This window comes from Pristiophorus japonicus, chromosome 6 (assembly GCF_044704955.1).
Source record: "Pristiophorus japonicus isolate sPriJap1 chromosome 6, sPriJap1.hap1, whole genome shotgun sequence".
In the NCBI taxonomy this organism is placed as follows: Eukaryota; Metazoa; Chordata; class Chondrichthyes; family Pristiophoridae; genus Pristiophorus; species Pristiophorus japonicus.
In genome coordinates this window covers 132,901,355-132,920,778 of record NC_091982.1, presented here as the reverse complement: position 1 = coordinate 132,920,778, position 19,424 = coordinate 132,901,355, and the positions used below count along the sequence as shown (strand labels likewise).

The window sequence follows — 19,424 nt, the reverse complement described above, 5'->3', positions numbered from 1 at the left end:
CCTTCCCCCCCCCGACACTCTCCGCCCCCCCGACACTCTTTGCCCCCCCCCCCCGACAGTCCCCACCCCCTGACAGCCTCCCCCCACCCCTCCGCCGACGCCCAGCCCGGACATGCCCTTCCCCCACCGGCCCGGGTGTGCCCTCCCTGCCCCGCTGCGCGCACCCCGACGCCCTCCTCCCCGCCTCAAATTAAAATTTTCCTTGTTGTTCAAATCACTCCATGACCTCACTGCTCCCTACCTCTGTCACCTCCTCTAGCATACAACCCTCCGCAAGCTCCGCATTGCTGTAATTCAGGCCACTTGTGCTTCCCCACTTCTGTTGCCAATTGATGGCCATGCCAATGTACTGTACGAGAAGTTTAGGGTTGGAATTTCAGAGCCTTGCATCCTCGGCTTTGGAATTCCCACCTTAAACCTTTCTGTCTCTCTCTCTCTCTTCTCCTTTAAGATCCTTTTCAAACTTACCTCTTCGACCAAACTTTTTGCTCACCTGTCCTAATGGCCCAGAAATCCAGGTTTCTCCTTTCCGTGGGCGTTCAAATAGATTTTAGAAAAAAGATATGCATCTAGCTGTTCCTGCTGCGCTCACGTGAGATCCCAGTCTGGAGGCCTCTCCTGACTGCGTGTCACAGCGCCTGCACGTCAGGACGTGCGCAGGCCTGGAGCTGGAGTCACATGGCTCTGGGCAGCCAATCAGGTATAATATATTCTCATTCATAGTAATAGGAGTTTCGTAAGTCTAAAACTACTATTACAATGAATGAGAAACACCTAAACACTAAAAAAAGGATAGAAAAAATGCACAACATATTTCTATTAATTTACATTAGCTATTAATGTATTTAAAAAATATATATATTTCCAATTTTTTTAAATTATGCTTTAAGATAAACTTACCATAGAGGGGAGGGTATTTAATAATGTGTTTTTATAACTTTATTTTAAAATGTTTTTGTGTATTTTAAAACTCTTACGCCTGTAACAGTAGGCTATAGAAACATCGAAAATAGGTGCAGGAGTAGGCCATTTGGCCCTTCGAGCCTGCACCAGCATTCAATAAGATCATGGCTGATCATTCCCTCAGTAACCCTTTCCTGCTTTCTCTCCATACCCCTTGATTCCTTTAGCCATAAGGGCCATACCTCCCTCTTGAATATATTCAATGAATTGGCATCAACAACTCTCTGCGTCAGGGAATTCCACAGGTTAACAACTCTCTGAGTGAAGAAGTTTCACCTCATCTCAGTCCGAAATGGCTTACCCTTTATCCTTAGACTGTGACCCCTGGTTCTGGACTTCCCCAACATCAGGAACATTCTTCCTGCATCTAACCTGTCCAATCCTGTCAGAATTTTATATGTTTCGATGAGATCGCCTCTCATCCATCTAAACTCCAGTGAATACAGGCCCAGTCGATCCAGTCTCTCCTCATATGTTAGTCTTGCCATCCCTGGAATCAGTCTGGTGAACCTTCGCTGCACTCCCTCAATAGCAAGAACGTCCTTCCTCAGATTAGGAGACCAAAACTGAACACAATATTCCATGTGAGGCCTCACCAAGGCCGTGTACAACTTGCAGTAAGACATCCCTGCTCCTATACTCAAATCCCCTAGCTATGAAGGCCAACATGCCATTTGCTGCCTTCACCGCCTGCTGTACCTGCATGTCAACTTTCAATGGCGAATGTACCATGACACGCAGGTCTTGTTGCACCTCCCCTTTTCCTAATTTGCCTCCATTCTGAAGATAATCTGCCTTCATGTTTTTGCCATCAAAGTGGATAACCTCACATTTATCCACATTATACTGCATCTGCCATGCATTTTCCCATTCACCTAACCTGTCCAAGTCACCCTGCAGCCTCTTAGCATCTTCCTCACAGCTCACACTGCCACCCAGCTTAGTGTCATCTGCAAACTTGGAGATATTACACTCAATTCCTTCATCTGAATCATTGATGTATATTGTCAATAGCTGGGGTCCCAGCACTGAATCCTGCGGCACCCCACTAGTCACTGCCTGCTATTCTGAAAAGGGCCCGGTTATCCCGACTCTCTGCTTCCTATCTGCCAACCAGTTCTCTATCCACATCAATACATTACCCCCAATACCATGTGCATTAATTTTGCACGCTAATTTCTTGTGTGGCCTTTTGAAAGTCCAAATACACCACATTCACTGGTTTGCTGCTTTTTCTGGCCAATGTATATGCCTCTTCCTTGGATTTAACACTATCCCTAATTTCCCTTGTTAGCCATGGTTGAGCTACCTTCCCCTTTTTATTTTTACTCCAGACAGGGATGTACAGTTGTTGAAGTTCAACCATGTAATCTATAAATATCTGCCATTGCCTATCCACTGTCAACTCTTTAAGTATCACTTGGCCAGAAAAAGCAGCAAACCTGAGGATTGGGAAAAATTTAGAATTCAGCAGGGGAGGGCAAAGGTTTTAATTAGGAAGGGGAAAATAGAGTATGAGAGGAAGCTTGCTGGGAACATAAAAACTGACTGCAAAAGCATCTATTGATATGAGAAGAGAAAAAGATTAGTGAAAACAAACGTAGGTCCCTTGCAGTCAGAATCAGGTGAATTTATAATGGGGAACAAAGAAATGGCAGACCAATTGAACAAATACTTTGGTTCTGTCTTCACGAAGGAAGAAACAAATAACCTTCCGGAAATACTAGTGGACCGAGGGTCGAGTGAGAAGGAGGAATTGAAGGAAATCCTTATTCGTCAGGAAATTGTGTTAAGGAAATTGATAGGATTGAAGGCCGATAAATCCCCAGGGCCTGATAGTCTGCATCCCAGAGTCTCCTAAGGAAGTGGCCCTAGAAATAGTGGATGCATTGGTGATCATTTTCCAACAGTCTATTGACTCTGGATCAGTTTCTATGGACTGGAGGGTAACTAATGTAACATCACTTTTTAAAAAGGAGGGAGAGAGAAAACGGGTAATTATAGACCGATTCGCCCGCTATCAGTAGTGGGGAAAATGTTGGAATCAATTATTAAAGATGAAATGGCAATGCATTTGGAAAGCAGTGACGGGATTGGTCCACGTCAACATGGATTTATGAAAGGGAAATCATGTTTGACAAATCTTCGAGAATTTTTTGAAGATGTAACTAGTAGAGTGGACAAGGGTGAATCAGTGGTGTATTTGGACTTTCAGAAGGCTTTTGACAAGGTCCCACACAAGAGATTGGTGTGCAAAATTAAAGCACATGGTCTTGGGGGTAATGTATTGACATGAATAGAGAACTGGTCGGCAGACGGGAAGCAGAGAGTCGGGATAAACGGGTGCTTTTCAGAATGGCAGGCAGTGACTTGTGGGGTGCCGCAGGGCTCAGTGCTGGGACCCCAGCTCGTTACAATATATATTAATGATTTAGATGAAGGAATTGAGTGTAATATCACCAAGTTTGCAGATGACACTAAGCTGGGTGGCAGTGGGAGCTGTGAGGAGGATGCAAAGAGGCTGCAGGGTGACTTGGACAGGTTAGTTGAGTGGGCAAATGCATGGCAGATGCAGTATAATGTGGATAAATGTGAAGTTATCTACTTTTGTGGCAAAAACATAAAGGCAGAATATTATCTGAATGGCAGCAGATTAGGAAAAGGGGAGATGCAACGAGACCTGGATGTCATGGTACATTAGTCATTGAAAGTTGGCATGCAGGTCCAGCAGGCGGTGAAGAATACAAATGGCATGTTGGCCTTCATAGCTTGGGGATTTGAGTATCGGAGCAGGGAGGTCTTACTGCAGTTGTACAGGGCCTTGGTGAGGCCTCACCTGGAATATTGTGCTTCAGTTTTGGTCTCCCAATCTGAGGAAGGATGTTCTTGCTATTGAGAGAGTGCAGCGAAGGTTCACCAGACTGATTCCCGGGATGGCAGGACTGACATATGAGGAGAGACTGGATCGACTGGGCCTGTATTCACAGGAGTTTAGAAGGATGAGAGGGGATCGCATAGAAACATATAAAATTCTGACGGGACTGGACAGATTAGATGCAGGAAGAATGTTCCCGACGTTGGGGAAGTCCAGCACACAGTCTAAGGATAAGGGTTAAACCATTTAGGACCGAGATGAGGAGAAACTTCTTCACTCAGAGTTGTTAACCTGGAATTCTCTGCCGCAGAGAGTTGTTGATGCCAGTTCTTTGGATATATTCAAGAGGGAGTTACTAAGGGGATCAAGGGGTATGGAGATAAAGCAGGAAAGGGGTACTGAGGTGAATGATCAGCCATGATCTTATTGAATGGTGGTGCAGGCTCGAAGGGCCGAATGGCCTACTTCTGCACCTATTTTCTATGTTTCTATGTCTAATTAGCCAGTCTATTCTAGCCAATTCACGTCTCATACCATCGAAGTTATCTTTCCTTAAGTTCAGGACCCTAGTCTCTGAATTAACTGTGCCACTCTCCATCTTAATAAAGAATTCTACCGTATTATGGTCACACTTCCCCAAGGGGCCTCGCACAACAAGATTGTTAATTAGTCCTTTCTCATTACGCATCACCCAGTTTCGGATGGCCAGCCCTCTAGTTGGTTCCTCGACATATTGGTCCAGAAAACCATCCCTAATACACTCCAGGAAATCCTCCTCCACCGTATTGCTACCAGTTTGGTTAGCCCAATCTATATGTAGATTAAAGTCGCCCATGGTAATTGCTGTACGTTTATTGCACGCATCCCTAATTTCTTGTTTCATGCTGTCCCCAATCTCACTATTACTGTTTGGTGGTCTGTACACAACTCCCACTCGCGTTTTCTGCCCTTTGGTATTCTGCAGCTCTACCCAGATTCCACATCATCCAAGCTAATATCCTTTCTTACAATTGCGTTAATTTTCTCTTTAACCAGCAAAGCTACTCCACCTCCTTTTCCTTTTTCCCACCTGCAAGAGTTGTTAACCTGTGGAATTCTCTACTGCAGAGAGTTGTTGATGCCAGTTCGTTGGATATATTCAAGAGGGAGTTACATATGGCCCCTACGGCTAAGGGGATCAAGGGGTATGGAGAAAAAGCAGGAAAGGGGTACTGCGGTGAATGATCAGCCATGACCTTATTGAATTGTGGTGCAGGCTCGAACGGCCAAATGGACTACTCCTGCACTATGAGGAGCAAGAGTTTTGAGGACATTTGCTGGGCAAGATATGCATAAATACCGCAATCTTGCCCTCGCTCCCGAGATGCATTCGATCTGGCAAGCCAAAAACTTGACAGATTGGAAAAGTCGATTTTCGGTGCATGCACATTGCGCGCTGAAAACCGGCTTTTCCGATGCCTTCCTGGGTCCGTAGATACTCCGTGCAGACCCGGGAGGCTGCGATTTCTGGGCCAATGTCTCCCTATTTGGCTCAAAGTCAATTTTTGTCTGTTTACACTGTGGTGAAGCATCATGGGGCATTTCACTGTATTAATGGTGCTATAAAATGCAAGCTGTTTTTGCTCTTGTAATTTTAGTCTCCCAATGAGCAGGGACTCGCCCGACAACGGCACACCCAGCCCTATCGACCCTGCAAAGTCCTCCTCACCAACATCTGGGGATTTGTGCCAAAATTGGGAGAGCTGTCCCACAAACTCATCAAACAACAGCCTGACATAGTCATACTCACAGCCAATGTCCCAGACTCCTCCATCACTATCCCTGGGTATGTCCTGTTCCACCGGCAGGACAGACCCACCAGAGGTGGCAGCACCATGGTATACAGTCGGGAGGGAGTGGCCCTGGGGAGTCCTCACCATTGATTCCGGACCCCATGAAGTCTCATGGCTTCAGGTCCAGCATGGGCAAGGAAACCTCCTGTTGACTACCATCTACCAGCTGATGAATCAGTACTCCTCCATGTTGATCATCACTTGGAAGAAGCACTGAGAGTAGCAAGGGCACAGAATGTACTCTGGGCGGGGGACTTCAATGTCCATCACCAAGAGTGACTGAGCTGGCCAAGTCCTGAAGGACATTGCTGACAAACTGGGCCTGCAGCAGGTGGTGAATCAGGTTTCTGAATGGAAAGCACGATAGGCCACGTCTTCTTAGATCAGTGATTGATTGTCCTCTTCCTCCCCCAGTCTGGATCAATACTGCAAAAGGGACAGAGGAGAATGGACAGACTGCCCGGGGCACCTTTCCCGATAATTTGGAATGTGGCTGAGAGTCCGACTTCTGGTTACACAACCTGTGACTGCTGGCATTTTTCATGAGTGTTGGGGCTTCCCACTACACACACAGACTGGCTGCTACTCTACTAGTTTTCTCAGTTTTAGAATTATTAACTTGGCGTGTATAAGGGTTAAGGATATGGATATTTTGCTTGTAAATTCATCTTACCTTGTTTGACACAAAAATACCTTTAAGCTCTCTTTTTGCCCATTCCAATTATCCTCGCAGCCACAGCTTTTTGGAGCAGAGTTTCAGATTTACACTCCTCGGAACAAGTGCTACGTGATTTCGCTCCGAAACAGCCTAGCTCGAATTATATCATTGTGTCCCCTGTTTCGGATACCCCCACCATGGGAAATACCTTCTCTCTATCTACCCTATCTCTCTTTTTTTACATTTTAAACACCTCAATGTTGGTTTGACCACACTTAGAACGCTGCATACAGTTCTGGTCGCCATATTATAAAAAGTATATAGAGGCACTGGTGCTGAGGAGATTTATAAGGATGATGCCAGAAATGCAAGGGTATACCTATCAGTCAAGGATGAACAGGCTGGAACTCCTTTCTCTTGAAAAGAGAAGGCTGAGGGGTGATTTAATAGAGGTCTTGAAAGGTTTTGATAGAGTGGATAGTGAGAGAGTGTTTCCACTTGTGGGGAAGAGCATAACTAGAGGCCATCAATATAAGATAGTCACTGAGGAATCCAATAGGGAATTCAGAAGAAACTTATTTACCCAAAGAGTGGTGAGAATGTGGAACTCGCTACCACAGGGAGTGGTTGAAGTGAATAGTATCGATGTATTTAAGGGGAGGCTGGACAAGCATATATGAGGGAGAAGGAATAGATTTGCTGATAGATTTGGATGAGGAAAGACGGGAGGAGGCTCGAGTGGAGCATTAACACCGGCATGGACTGGTTGGGCCGAATCGCCTGTTTCTGTGCTGTATATCCTACGTAATCCTATGTAAGGGAATACAAACCAGGATTATGCAACGTGGTATCATTCTAGAGAATCTGTATTGTAGCCCCTCCAAGGCCACTTTTTTCCTCAGGTGCTGTGCCCAGAACTAAACTCCATACTCCAGATGTACAACAGAAGCAACATTTCTTCACTTTTGTATTCCAACCACCTTGAGATAAAGCCCAATACTCCATTAGTCTTTTTAATTATTTATTGTACCTATCCACTAACATTGAGTAGTATGCACACTCGCTCCTTCACAGCTCCTTGTTTTTCACCATTAAGCAAATATTCCGATTTGTCCTTCTAGGATCCAAACTGGATAGCCTCTCACTTTTCCACAGTGGACTCCTTCTGTCATAATTTATTCTTCTTTTGTAACTTCCTGCTCCCACCTAAACAACTTACTGTGCCTCTTAACTTATTTAATCTCCAAAATTATATACACAGTACTCTATTCCTTCGTCCAAGTCTTTAATATTTATGATAAAACCCCAGTAAGATCCGTGAACACCATTTGTCACATTCAGCCAATCGGGAATGAACCCTTTAATCTTACTCTCTGTCTCCTACTTCCCAACCAATTACTAAACTATGTTACAAGGTTACTTCCAAAGACGTGCACCTTCATTTTTGCTAATATCCCCTTTTGTGAACATTATCAAATGTCTTTTGGAAGTCCATCTAGACAACAGGGTAGGCTTTCTTCTACCTCTTGTTTTGATGACCTTTAAAAGGCAGTATGACTGGGTCGATGAGCACAGCTTATTACATGTGAAGCCATGTTTTATTAAAAATGCATTTGCATTAGAAACAAGACTTTATCGAAATCTGCTGCCAAGCAGTGGTTGGCAGATTGGTTAGTTGACTGAATCTCACTGTTGATCACTTGCGAACAGGAGTTGTGGGAAAATTCACAGCGGTCATCTCTTGGGCCTGCTGTGCATGGTTCTTCTCAAGAGCAACTATAAGGCAACTTTGTAAATCTAGTTACAGATGAATCAGAACTCCCTTCAACCATACATTGGTCACTCTGAAGTTCACACCAGGAACTCTGCATCCTGAGGCAAAACCTGACTATTCATAACCTCAGTGATCTGTTTAATTAAGTTTCAAACTCCGCATCCAGTCCTCCAAGGCAGCCTGATTCTGCCTTCACAATATCGCTTGCCTCTGTTTCTTCCACATTCCTGCAGTTGCTGAAATTAAACCCTCATCAATGCCTTCTTTACCTTCAAGCTACAGTTCGCTGGTGCTTTCTTTTCAAGCTACCTGAGCTGCGTTCTCTCTCTGTAACCTCTAACCTTGTGTCTCAGCCTGAACCCTCTTATCGTCTGAGTCCAGACTATTGCACATTTGCTTCACTATAGTTTGCAAAATCTTCAGCAAGCATGATCCTCTCCTCTGGAATGATCTTCCAAGAAACCTTCTACCTTGCTTTCGCTCTTCCCCACCTTCTAAAGCCTTCTCAAAACCTACTTCTCTGACCTTGCTTTTGGTCAACTCTACTAACTCTTCTCCCAAATCCTGCTCGATATGCAAATCTGCCCCTTTTTTTCTCCTCCTCTCCCACTGTGAAAGCCTTGGGATGTTTTGTCATGTTAAAGGTAGTATGTTGCTGGAGGGATTTTCTTATTACCATTGACTGGAGCAAGCGGCACCACAAGTTCTCTCGTGTTGATGTGCACTAAGCTCGTCAATTGCAGAATCCCACCAAGTGCTTTTTCTTCTTTGAGATGCTTCCTATTTGTATGTGGGGCTTGAATGAGCCGGGACTGACAGTAAATCAGTTATTTTAGGAAGTTTTCCTTATTCATTGAACAAAGTTTGACCAGCAATGGAAAGCTTGGCCTTGACCCAGCTTTGTTGTTTCCCTCACACAGCACAATTTTCAGTTGGGTCTGTGGCTAAATTTTGGTAGCATTTTTGGTAATGTGATATTTCAGTATGTTCTTGGGACTCATTGCTGCCTTCGCCAGGCCTTAAATGAAAACTTGTCTTGAGATCAAAGTCTTAACAGAACAGAGCGAGGTAAGATTGCTCGAGTGCCCTGGGTGTGAATTTGGTCCAAGAGTTGTGGAGGATGAACTTCTCTCTCGGAATGAGCAAGGCTCTACTTGCTGTTGTTAATCTACCATTTTTAATCTTCATTGTCAGTTGTGAACTCTTTTTTTGCTCATGCTGATGATGGACACTGATTTCGTTCAGCTGCTGTCAGAAGTGACGGGCTGATTAGATCTGGGGTATTGTGGCTGATTTATGAAAGTTCAGCTAAACAGCTCGTCAGTCTTGGTGGCCTCAATACGCCGAGATAAGCACAATCGGGCAGGATGTTCTGCTTCCTTCTCAAACCATTCTTTCTTTCCACAGTAATCATTGAAGAAAGATCTCCAGTTATGAAAAATCATCAGAAAGGATGTTTAATCTTCCTGTCAACAGTAGCTTGCATCATCATTCTTTTTTTACATCCCAATGTGAACAAGCAATTCCCTTTGTTGCAAAAGCACATTACAAATTATTATAAGTGGTGGCGCACTTATCCGAGAAATGATTTGGGCTATGTGCACCCAGCAGACAGTTTCAAAAGCCCACACCCAGTCACAGTGCCTGGAATTATGTTCGTGCAGACCTCCGATGAACTGGAGCCTTCGCAATTGGCCACATGTGCTATTGAATCAGCTGCCCGTGCAAACCCTGACAAATTGGTCTATTACTTCATGAAAGGATTGAGTGGAAATGTATCTGCCTATCACCAAGCTCAATACAGATCCATCCCTCTGCTTTCTTCAATCAAGAATGTTGTCATATTGCCCTTGGATCTGGTGGAATTGTTCAGCAATACTCGCTTGGCTGAATGGTATGGTAAGGTAAGGAACTGGACAGAGCTGGCTGCTTGGTTTGTAGTTGGCAAAAACTACTATTAGTCATCAATATGAAAAATAAAACTTAGACAAACAAGTTACATACTGATTTCTCTATGTAAACTGATATTTAATGCTGAGTTTAAATTTCTTGGCCTGGAATTTGCGGTCGGCGGTGAAACAAAGGCACTTGTCACTGGTCCCAAAGAACGCTGCCCACAGAGAGCTTGCCATCTCTGTGATGAGAACGTTGCCTTTATCGACGTTCAAGTCATTGCTGCGCTCTGTAGTTGGGATCCCCTAGTGCGATGCTGCAGTGACATCAACAAGCTGTCTAAGCAGCCAATCATATTGCAGAATTCTCTCAGAGAGCAAACCAGGAAATGAGAAGCTGCTATTATCCGGACTTTTAAAAAATGTTAGAGCAAAACAAAGATTGGGGCTCTCACATGGGGATATAGGGTAGGACCTGAAATGTCATGAACACATTTTTTTTTATTATCATGGATAAATTTGACATTTGACAATATAAAAATTAGTTTTCAGGGCCAGAAAATTTGTTCAGCAGTCAATTCTCTATTAAAACCCTAGTTACACCTATTCCAACAAGGCTTAACATATATTAGCATATTTAACCACGATATTACTGTGGAAAAGCCCACGTTTTTGTAGGTTTTGCTGATTACACTGATTGTCGACTATTTGGGGGGGGGGGGGTGGCACAGTGCAGCCAGAGTTGGAGCAGTGAAGGACTGACCACAATTGTTGTTCCCGCCCTTCCTGAATGCCTCCCACTGTTCTGACACTGATTTATCTTCAAGTAGCTGTTTCCAGTCCACTGTGGCCAAATCACTTCTCAACTTAGCAAAGTTAACTTTTCCCCAATTTGGTACTTTTATTGAAAGTAATATCCTTGCAATTGTTCCAGTTTTACATAAGAACAGAAGAAATAGGAGAAGGAGTAGGCCATATGGCCCCTCGAGCCTGCTCCGCCATTTAATACGATGATGGCTGATCCGATCATGGACTCAGGTCCACTTCCCTGCCAGCTCCCCATAACCCCTTATTCCCTTATTGGTTGTCTTAAATATTTTCAATGTCCCAGCTTCCACAAATTTGCAATAAGAGAAGAAATTTCTCCTCATCTCAGTTTTAAATGGGCGGCCCCTTATTCGAAGACTATGCCTCCTAGTTCTAGTCTCCCCCATCAGTGGAAACATCATCTCTGCATCCACCTTGTCAAGCCCCCTCATAATCTTATATGTTTTGATAAGATCACCTCTCATTCTTCTAAATTCCAATGAGTAGAAGCCCAGCCTCCTCAACCTTTCCTCATAAGTCAACCCCCTCCTCTCCGCAATCAACCGAGTGAACCTTCTCTGAACTGCCTGCAAAGCAAGTATATCTTTCTTAAATATGGAAACAAAAACTGCACGCAGTATTCCAGGTGTGGCCTCACCAATACCCTGTACAACTGTAGCAAGAATTCCCTGCTTTTATACTCCATCCCCTTTGCAATAAAGACCAAGATTCCATTGGCCTTCCTGATCACTTGCTGTACCTGCATACTAACCTTTTGTGTTTCATGCACAAGTATCCCCAGGTCCCGCTGGACTGCAGCACTTTGCAATCTTTCTCCATTTAAATAATAACTTTCTCTTTGATTTTTCTGCAAAGTGTATGACCTCACACTTTCCAACATTATACTCCATCTCCCAAATTTTTGCCCACTCATCATCATCAGAGGCAGTCCCTCGAGTCAAGGATGACTTGCTTCCACATCAAGAAGTTCACAGGTGTTTCAATTAAGGACATAAGAACATAAGAATTAGGAACAGGAGTAGGCCATCTAGCCCCTCGAGCCTGCTCCGCCATTCCAAAAGATCATGGCTGATCTGGCCGTGGACTCAGCTCCACTTACCCGCCCGCTCCCCATAATTCTTAATTCCCTTATTGGTTAAAAATCTATCTATCTGTGATTTGAATACATTCAATGAGCTCGCCTCAATTGCTTCCTTGGGCAGAGAATGCCACAGATTCACAACCCTCTGGGAGAAGAAATTCCTTCTCAACTCCGTTTTAAATTGTCTCCCCCGTATTTTGAGGCTGTGCCCCCTAATTCTAGCCTCCCCGACCAGTGGAAACAACCTCTCTACCTCTATCTTGTCTATCCCTTTCATTATTTTAAATGTTTCTATAAGATCACCCCTCATCCTTCTGAACTGCAATGAGTAAAGACCCAGTCTACTCAATCTATCATCATAAGGTAACCCCCTCATCTCCGGAATCAGCCTAGTGAATCGTCTCTGTACCCCCTCCAAGGCTAGTATATCCTTCCTTAAGTAAGGTGACCAAAACTGCAAGCAGTACTCCAGATGCGGCCTCACCAATACCCTGTACAGTTGCAGCAGGACCTCCCTGCTTTTGTACTCCATCCCTCTCGCAATGAAGGCCAACATTCCATTCACCTTCCTGATTACTTGCTACACCTGCAAACTAACTTTTTGGGATTCATGCACAAGGACCCCCAGGTCCCTCTGCACCGCAGCATGTTGTAATTTCTCCCCATTCAAATAATATTCCCTTTTACTATTTTTTTTCCCAAGGTGGATGACCTCACATTTTACGACATTGTATCGAATCTGCCAAACCTTAGCCCATTTGGCTAACCTATCTAAATCTCTTTGCAGCCTCTCTGTGTCCTCTACACAATACGCTTTCCCACTAATCTTTGTGTCATCTGCAAATTTTGTTACACTACACTCTGTCCCCTCTTCCAGGTCATCTATGTATATTGTAAACAGTTGTGGTCCCAGCACCGATCCCTGTGGCACACCACTAACCACTGATTTCCAACCCGAAAAGGACCCATTTATCCCGACTCTCTGCTTTCTGTTAGCCAGCCAATTCTCGATCCATGCTAATACATTCCAGGTCCCAAACTACATCCTGAAGGGTGGAAGATGCCTGTGCGTAGATTTTTATAACGTGGGGTGCAGAGGAGATATACTAGGATGCTACCTGGAATGGAGAATTTTAGCTCTGAGGACAGATTGGATAGACTGGGTTTGTTTTTATTGGAACAGAGGAGGCTGAGAGGAGACCTCATTCAGGTGTATTACATTTTGAGGTGCCTGGATATATTTTCCTTGGTGGAGAGGGCTATTACGAGGGGGCATAGTTTTAAGGTGGTTTGTGGAAGGTTTAGATGGGATTTGATGGTGGGTGGGTTGGGGGGGGCTGCTTCTTCATGCAGAGAGTTTTGAGGGTCTGTAACTCACTGCCTGGAAGAGTGGTTGATGCAGAAATCCTCACCACATTTAAAAAGTGCTTGGATGGGCACTTAAAGTGCAGTAACCTGCAAGGTTACGGACCTAGATTGGGATTAGACTGGATAACCCCTTGTTGATTGGTGCATATATGATGGTAAGTGCTGCAGGGGATCGAATATGGCCAAGGCGATCACCTGGATGGATCTATGATCGGAGAGGAATTTTCCCAGATTTTTTTCCCCAATTGGCCTGGGTTTTTATCTGGTTTTTGCCTCTGCCAGAAGATCGCATGGCTCCGGTTGGGGTGGAGTGTAGAATGTTTCAGTGTAAGGGGTGTTGCAATTGTGTGGGGTGGACTGGTTGGGCTGGGTGCTCTTTGCCTTTCCGTCATTGTTCATAGGTTTATATGTAACCTTCAGGGCTGCTGACCAAGGGCCCTGTGGCTCTTTGTCGGCCAGCGTGGACATGATGGGCTGAAATAGCCTCCTTCTTTGTTTCTATCTGAGCGCGGCTGCTGTAAGCTGTCGGAGATCCAATGTCCGAGAGCAAGTCGATTGGGCATATGGTATGCATTCGCCCAGTGACACAATCTTGTGCTGTCCTTTCGGGTCAAAAGACATATTTGCATACGGCACAAAGTAATGTTTCAGTATAAGCCAGGGATGTGGGTCAGTAAGTCCCATTTGGTTGCACTTTGCTCTGAAGCCTCAGGTTTTTGAAACTGAACATGTGCTGTGTTGTATTGGAGTGCATCGGCTCTCGTGACATCTCATCCACATTCCCATCAAATTCAAGGTGAAGCTTTTGGCGGATGCAGTCTTTCTCCACAGAAAGGGCAAGCGGGTTGGAAGCCGGGCCCACTGGCTTTTATCCCATCCAAATGCACCGCCCCGCAGCCAGTTCCCATTGGAATTGGGTGTCAAGCAGTGAGCATTGTGTGCAGGGAGGAGTCATCTTCATCTCAGCAATGACAAATGATCAGCTTTTACTCTGTTATAATACAGGTGGATTCGAGTGAAAAGTACTGGGTGCATGTGCTGTCTGATGCCTGCCGGATAGCCCTGCTGTGGAAGTATGGAGGCATCTACCTGGACACTGACGTCATATCGCTCAAGCCCTTGGATTTCAAAAATTTCATCTGTGCGCAATCCAAAAATTATGCCAATGGTGCAGCTTTGGGATTTAGCCGCAACCATTCCTTTACAGCGGACTGCATAGTGGATTATGTAGAAAATTACATTGGAGAGGAATGGGGCCATCAGGGTCCTGACCTGATGACTCGCATGTTGAAAAAATGGTGCGGAACAGACAATCTCGATAATTTCCTTAACAAAAAATGCAAGGGGATTTTGTATTTGTCCAAAAGCTCGTTCTACCCAATTCCATACAATAATTGGGAAAAGTACTTCGAAAAAAATACCTGGAACGACAATAATGATGTAATTGAAAGTCAATTCTCAAAGACCCTTGGGACACATATCTGGAATTTTTTAAGTGGTCGCACCTCAATTGAAATCAAAAAAAGTCACTCGCTGATAGAATATTTCTTCAGCCATTACTGCCCCAGAACATATCAATATCTCCCAAGCTGATGACTGACTTGAGCAATGATTTGCATTGAATATCATCGACAACAAAACCATTGCTAACTAAACCAATCCTGAATTATCTGCTCAGGTCCCACTCTTTCTCTCATTTCTTCACCTGCAAAAATCGGTGTCCTGTCTCCATTTCTACCTCCTCCACATCTCCACCGCCCCCATCCCCAGAGCTGTGATCGCTGAGACTGGTGACATCACAAACCGCGGGCATGTTGTGCTTTGTGAGTCATGTCTCCATTACAGTTTACGCATCTTCATTCCAATTTGCTCAATACAAATTATCTGATGACTGATTTTTTTAGCACTAAGTTCCTGTATTATTGAACTAGCCTACTTCAAATGAGTGAATAATTATTTTTTTCCGGTGAATTATGGGACTGTGAATTATGGGGCGTGGACTTTATACAGTATAAAGGATAGCAATACGTTTTATGCTGGGAGACGCTCGCCATGTCCTGAGAACCTCGCATTCGGCATTATGGTGCAACTGCTGCAAGCTGTCTCCGTTGTCTTATTATTTATCAGTAATTTGGCAATGGTATAATCCCTTGGCCAAGTGCTTTTAGATAGACTATTACCAAAGCCTCTGATGCAATGGCTGTTGCTTACTGATACAGTATCGCAAGTGACTTGTCTATACTGTTGCCCGCTGTTGGGAGGGTCTCTTGCACATAAGGTTACTTTTATTTTACATGAATAGAGTCCAATATATTGCTAAATCTCTGGGATAATGAGTTATGTCGTTGGCATTATCTATCTGCCTCTAATAATACACACTGGATGCACACTTTCATTTTCACTTTTTGATAAAAGCTTGATTTTTTACTTGTACATATTAGATTTCAGTTTAAGATCTTCAATTGTTTTCATAATGAAATAAGGAAGAACATTGCACTATTGCCTATTGGATAATTTTTGGAAGGTGGCTAAATTGCAGCGAAGTGGGATCGCTGATTCCGCTGTTGAATTGGGCTGACCGGGGCTGTCACTGTGAAATCAGACGTGTGGTTACGATTGGAAGAGAAAGACTCCACAATTTGAGTGGAATTGCCCACCTATTATAAAAATAACTTTAGTCCCTGTTTTAATTGTGCTGCAGTTCGCTGTCTGGTTGTGCAACACTGAGATCCTGTGAGGGAGCTCTGAACATGCATGCTCACCCAGTCTTCATGTTATTACAGAACAGCTGGGAGCAGGCCCTTGCTATTAATATTGCAATGTAAGTTTGTAAAGTGGCTAGATGCAGAAGGTACTTTTGAAGTGTGTTTATTGCAATGCGCTGGAATTACACTGTGCTGACTGCGAGGCCCATGGATGGGGGTTTTAATGCGCTTGGGGGTCAGATCAAAGCTGTCTCCTGAGGGGCATTCCCACAGTTTGAAGTGGATCAGGGTGTTTGTTGATGTGATGGGGGCAGTGTTATTACATCTAATATCTCAGGGGCCTGATGTATGTTTCCAGTAGAACATTGTTGCTTTTAGATCATTTGGCCCCATTTTATTCAAGGAATGGGAAGGAATCCAGGCTAGAGTAGAGGTGAGCAGGAGATTCTGTCCATTGCTTCCCTCGCTACTGGAGATAGCGGCCCTGCACTTGGCAGGAGCTGGAATATCCTATTGTAATGGAGATTGTAATTGGTCGGACAGGATCATGTGCATGCTGATGTAACCTTATTCTTGGCCAAAGACCTTGTTTTTGTTTGAGCTGTGGCTTGTTTACTCATGTTGTGACCTCACATCCAACTCTAACCCACCCCTTTGGTCAGAAAGCCACAGTGGGTCATGGCCCTGTTTTCGCACCCTGTGTTTGTACAGCACTAACTTTTGCCCACAGTTGGGCTCAATTTTGCTTTTATTGGCAAGCAAAAAGCGAGTGATGGGGACTGAGCAACTCTCACAATTGCAAGAGCTGCAGTCACCACTCATTCTTCCAGTATGTGATTTCTTCATGCAATGATGATTGCTGCTTCGCTCTCATTTTCACCCCCTGAAGGTCTTGACTCCATTGATGCCGCAGGGATACAAACCTTGTTTAATCGGTGCTCTCACCCTGATCCTTTTGGCTACCTGGCTATAACATGGGGTGTTGAATAAAGGTAGTTTTTAATGCACCTGATTTCAGTCAGTACCAGTTAAGAACAAATTCTGGGCATGCGTGAAGCTTGTGATTGGAGTTCAGCTTCTTCAGCTGCCCTCAAATTTCATTCACAGAAATGGACCAAATAAACTCTCCACCCTTCCCCAAACTATAAACACATATCTCCATTTCAAATATACGTTCCTCACTCTCTGGCTCTGCCCATGCCACATGACATTCAGCACCTGAGAGGATGGGTCGCAACAATCTCCCAGGCCTCTGATCCATGTGACGGCAGAGTCACGATGAATGCGGTTTGATTGTATTGTACTGCTTGGTAATTCTGTGCTCAACAAAGTGATGACCTTTGAGTCGAGAGACTGAGAAACGGAGAGGAGCTGGTCTGTTTGGCTGCTTGTAAAACCATTCACCAAAAGTTATTTGCAATAATGCAGTTGTAATTAGGCAAGTATTTCTAACCCACTGGAGATTGAAGTCTGCTCAGTCGTCCTCTTCCAATCAGAATGCCCCAATGTGTATCAGAGTTATGGTAGCCAATCACAGGGGGGACACACATACCCACTACACAAATACCTGTCTGATTGAAACGGGTTTCAATATAAATCAAATGTTGAAATTCAGGCTCAGGTTGAATTTGTCTGAACTGCTCCATGAGATTATTTTCATTCCTACTCTCGCACTCTCTTTATCTTTTTGCCTATTTGTTTGCCGACATAAATGTTAATGTACTTCAAAGTAAGCATTTCTGTGTGAAGTGCTGTGAAATGTTTGAGACATGCCACAGCTCACTACAGCAAAACCAACGGATTGCTTTTCACGGTTTGTCCAACCGTGGAGTTAAAGCTGTGAGAGCCATCGGGCTCGCCTGTTGTGTGAAGTGATGCCCTTTCCCAGGGTGGCAGTCCCCTGGCCTCAGTGAAGGGATGGAGCTTCAGATCACAGTGTGTGGGACGTAGCAACTATAGCAGAGCTTCACTATTAACCTCTTTGGTGCACTGAACCTTCACCTTCATGAGTCCACACATACGATTGACAAATTTGAAATCAGGAAATTGTGAATATAATACATATTTTTATATATTAGTGTCTAAATGTGGAAAGCTTGTGAATAATCGATTCATGACTTGCCCCTCTTTCGATTGAATTCCTTCCCTTTTTTGGTACTGGTCTTTGTGTTGGCCAGAGTCCTGACAGTGGCGTCCAACCAGACGCCAGCAAGCCCCAGGTCGGAGTGACTCCACACTGAGCAAAGGCCATGGTTCGCCATCCTGTTCCCCCCCCCCCCCCGCCCCCACCCCTCCATCTCCCGCACCCACCCCTCCACCCCTCCATCTCCCGCCCGCTCCCCCACCCCCGCTCCCTCCTTCCACCCTCCCCTCCATCTCCCGCCCGCTCCCTCCCTCCACCCCTCCATCTCCCGCCCGCTCCCCCACCCCCACTCCCTCCTTCCACCCTCCCCTCCATCTCCCGCCCCCTCCCCTTCATCTCCCGCCCGCTCCCTCCCTCCACCCTCCCCTCCATCTCCATCCACCCTCCTATCCCCCTCGCTCCCTCCCTCCACCCTCCCACCCCCCGCATCCTCCCCTCCATCTCCCCCCCCGCTCCCTCCCATCCCTCGACCCTCCCATCCCTCGCCCCCTCCCTCCATCCTCCTATCCCTCTCTCCCTCCACCATCCCCTCCATCTCCCGCATCCTTCCCCTTGTGCCCCTCCTCCCCCCGGAACTGTTTAAAAGTATCCAGTTGTGAGTTCAATAAATCTATTCTTGCTGTAATTATTGTAATAAAGGAGTTCTAACATTTTGTGCAGAATTGCAATTGATTTAAGTTGTTCCTATTGAGGTGAAGTTTTCATCTGTCCGATTGTACATTTTTGCGAAGTTGAGGATTTTCAATGGCTGATGCCCTGTTCATTACACTGTGCCCACTCTCAGTGAGCCTGCTGGTTATTTATGTGGAGCAGAGGGACCCAGTGAAAAATCACAAGTGTTCTCATAGCGACCGTCTTTGCTGATGGAAGTTTTCCTCGGTGCGGGAGGGAGGACGTTTGTGTCTCTGCTGCACTGGTTCTACTGTTTTTTCCGCTCCTTGTTTCTCGCCAGCAGCTGCTGCTTCACTCGTTCTACCGAATCACAACATTACTGGTCGCTGGCTGCTCGCTCTTATTCTCCGCTGCTTTGATCTGCGGTGACCTACAAACTTCGCCAGCATCTTCCTGATTACTCATTTTTTGGTTTCATGCACAAGGGAGGTGTCTCTCTACTGCAGCATTTTGTATCTTTCCCCATTTAAATAATTAGCTTTTTTATTTTTTCTGCCAATGTGGCATTATATTCCATCTGCCAAATTTCTGCCGACTGAGCCTTTGCAGGCTTTTTTTGTATCCACAATTTTCTTTCCCACCCATCTTTGTAGCAACAGTAAACTTGGCTCGGTCCTTTCATCCAAATAATTA

General features: G+C 44.9%; 1 protein-coding gene across 2 annotated transcripts in view; it reads left to right on the top strand.

Annotated features, from left to right (window-relative positions):
• LOC139265245 (lactosylceramide 4-alpha-galactosyltransferase-like) overlaps positions 1-18,458 on the top strand; it is a 61,881-nt gene extending 43,423 nt beyond the window's left edge. For both annotated transcript variants that reach the window (XM_070882181.1, XM_070882180.1), the window contains 2 exons: positions 9,510-10,006; positions 14,277-18,458. In XM_070882181.1, coding sequence (XP_070738282.1) covers positions 9,536-10,006; positions 14,277-14,864 — 1,059 coding nt within the window. In that variant the 5' untranslated portion in view covers positions 9,510-9,535 and the 3' untranslated portion in view covers positions 14,865-18,458. The remainder of the gene's footprint in view (positions 1-9,509; positions 10,007-14,276) is intronic.
• The last annotated feature ends 966 nt before the right edge of the window (positions 18,459-19,424 follow it).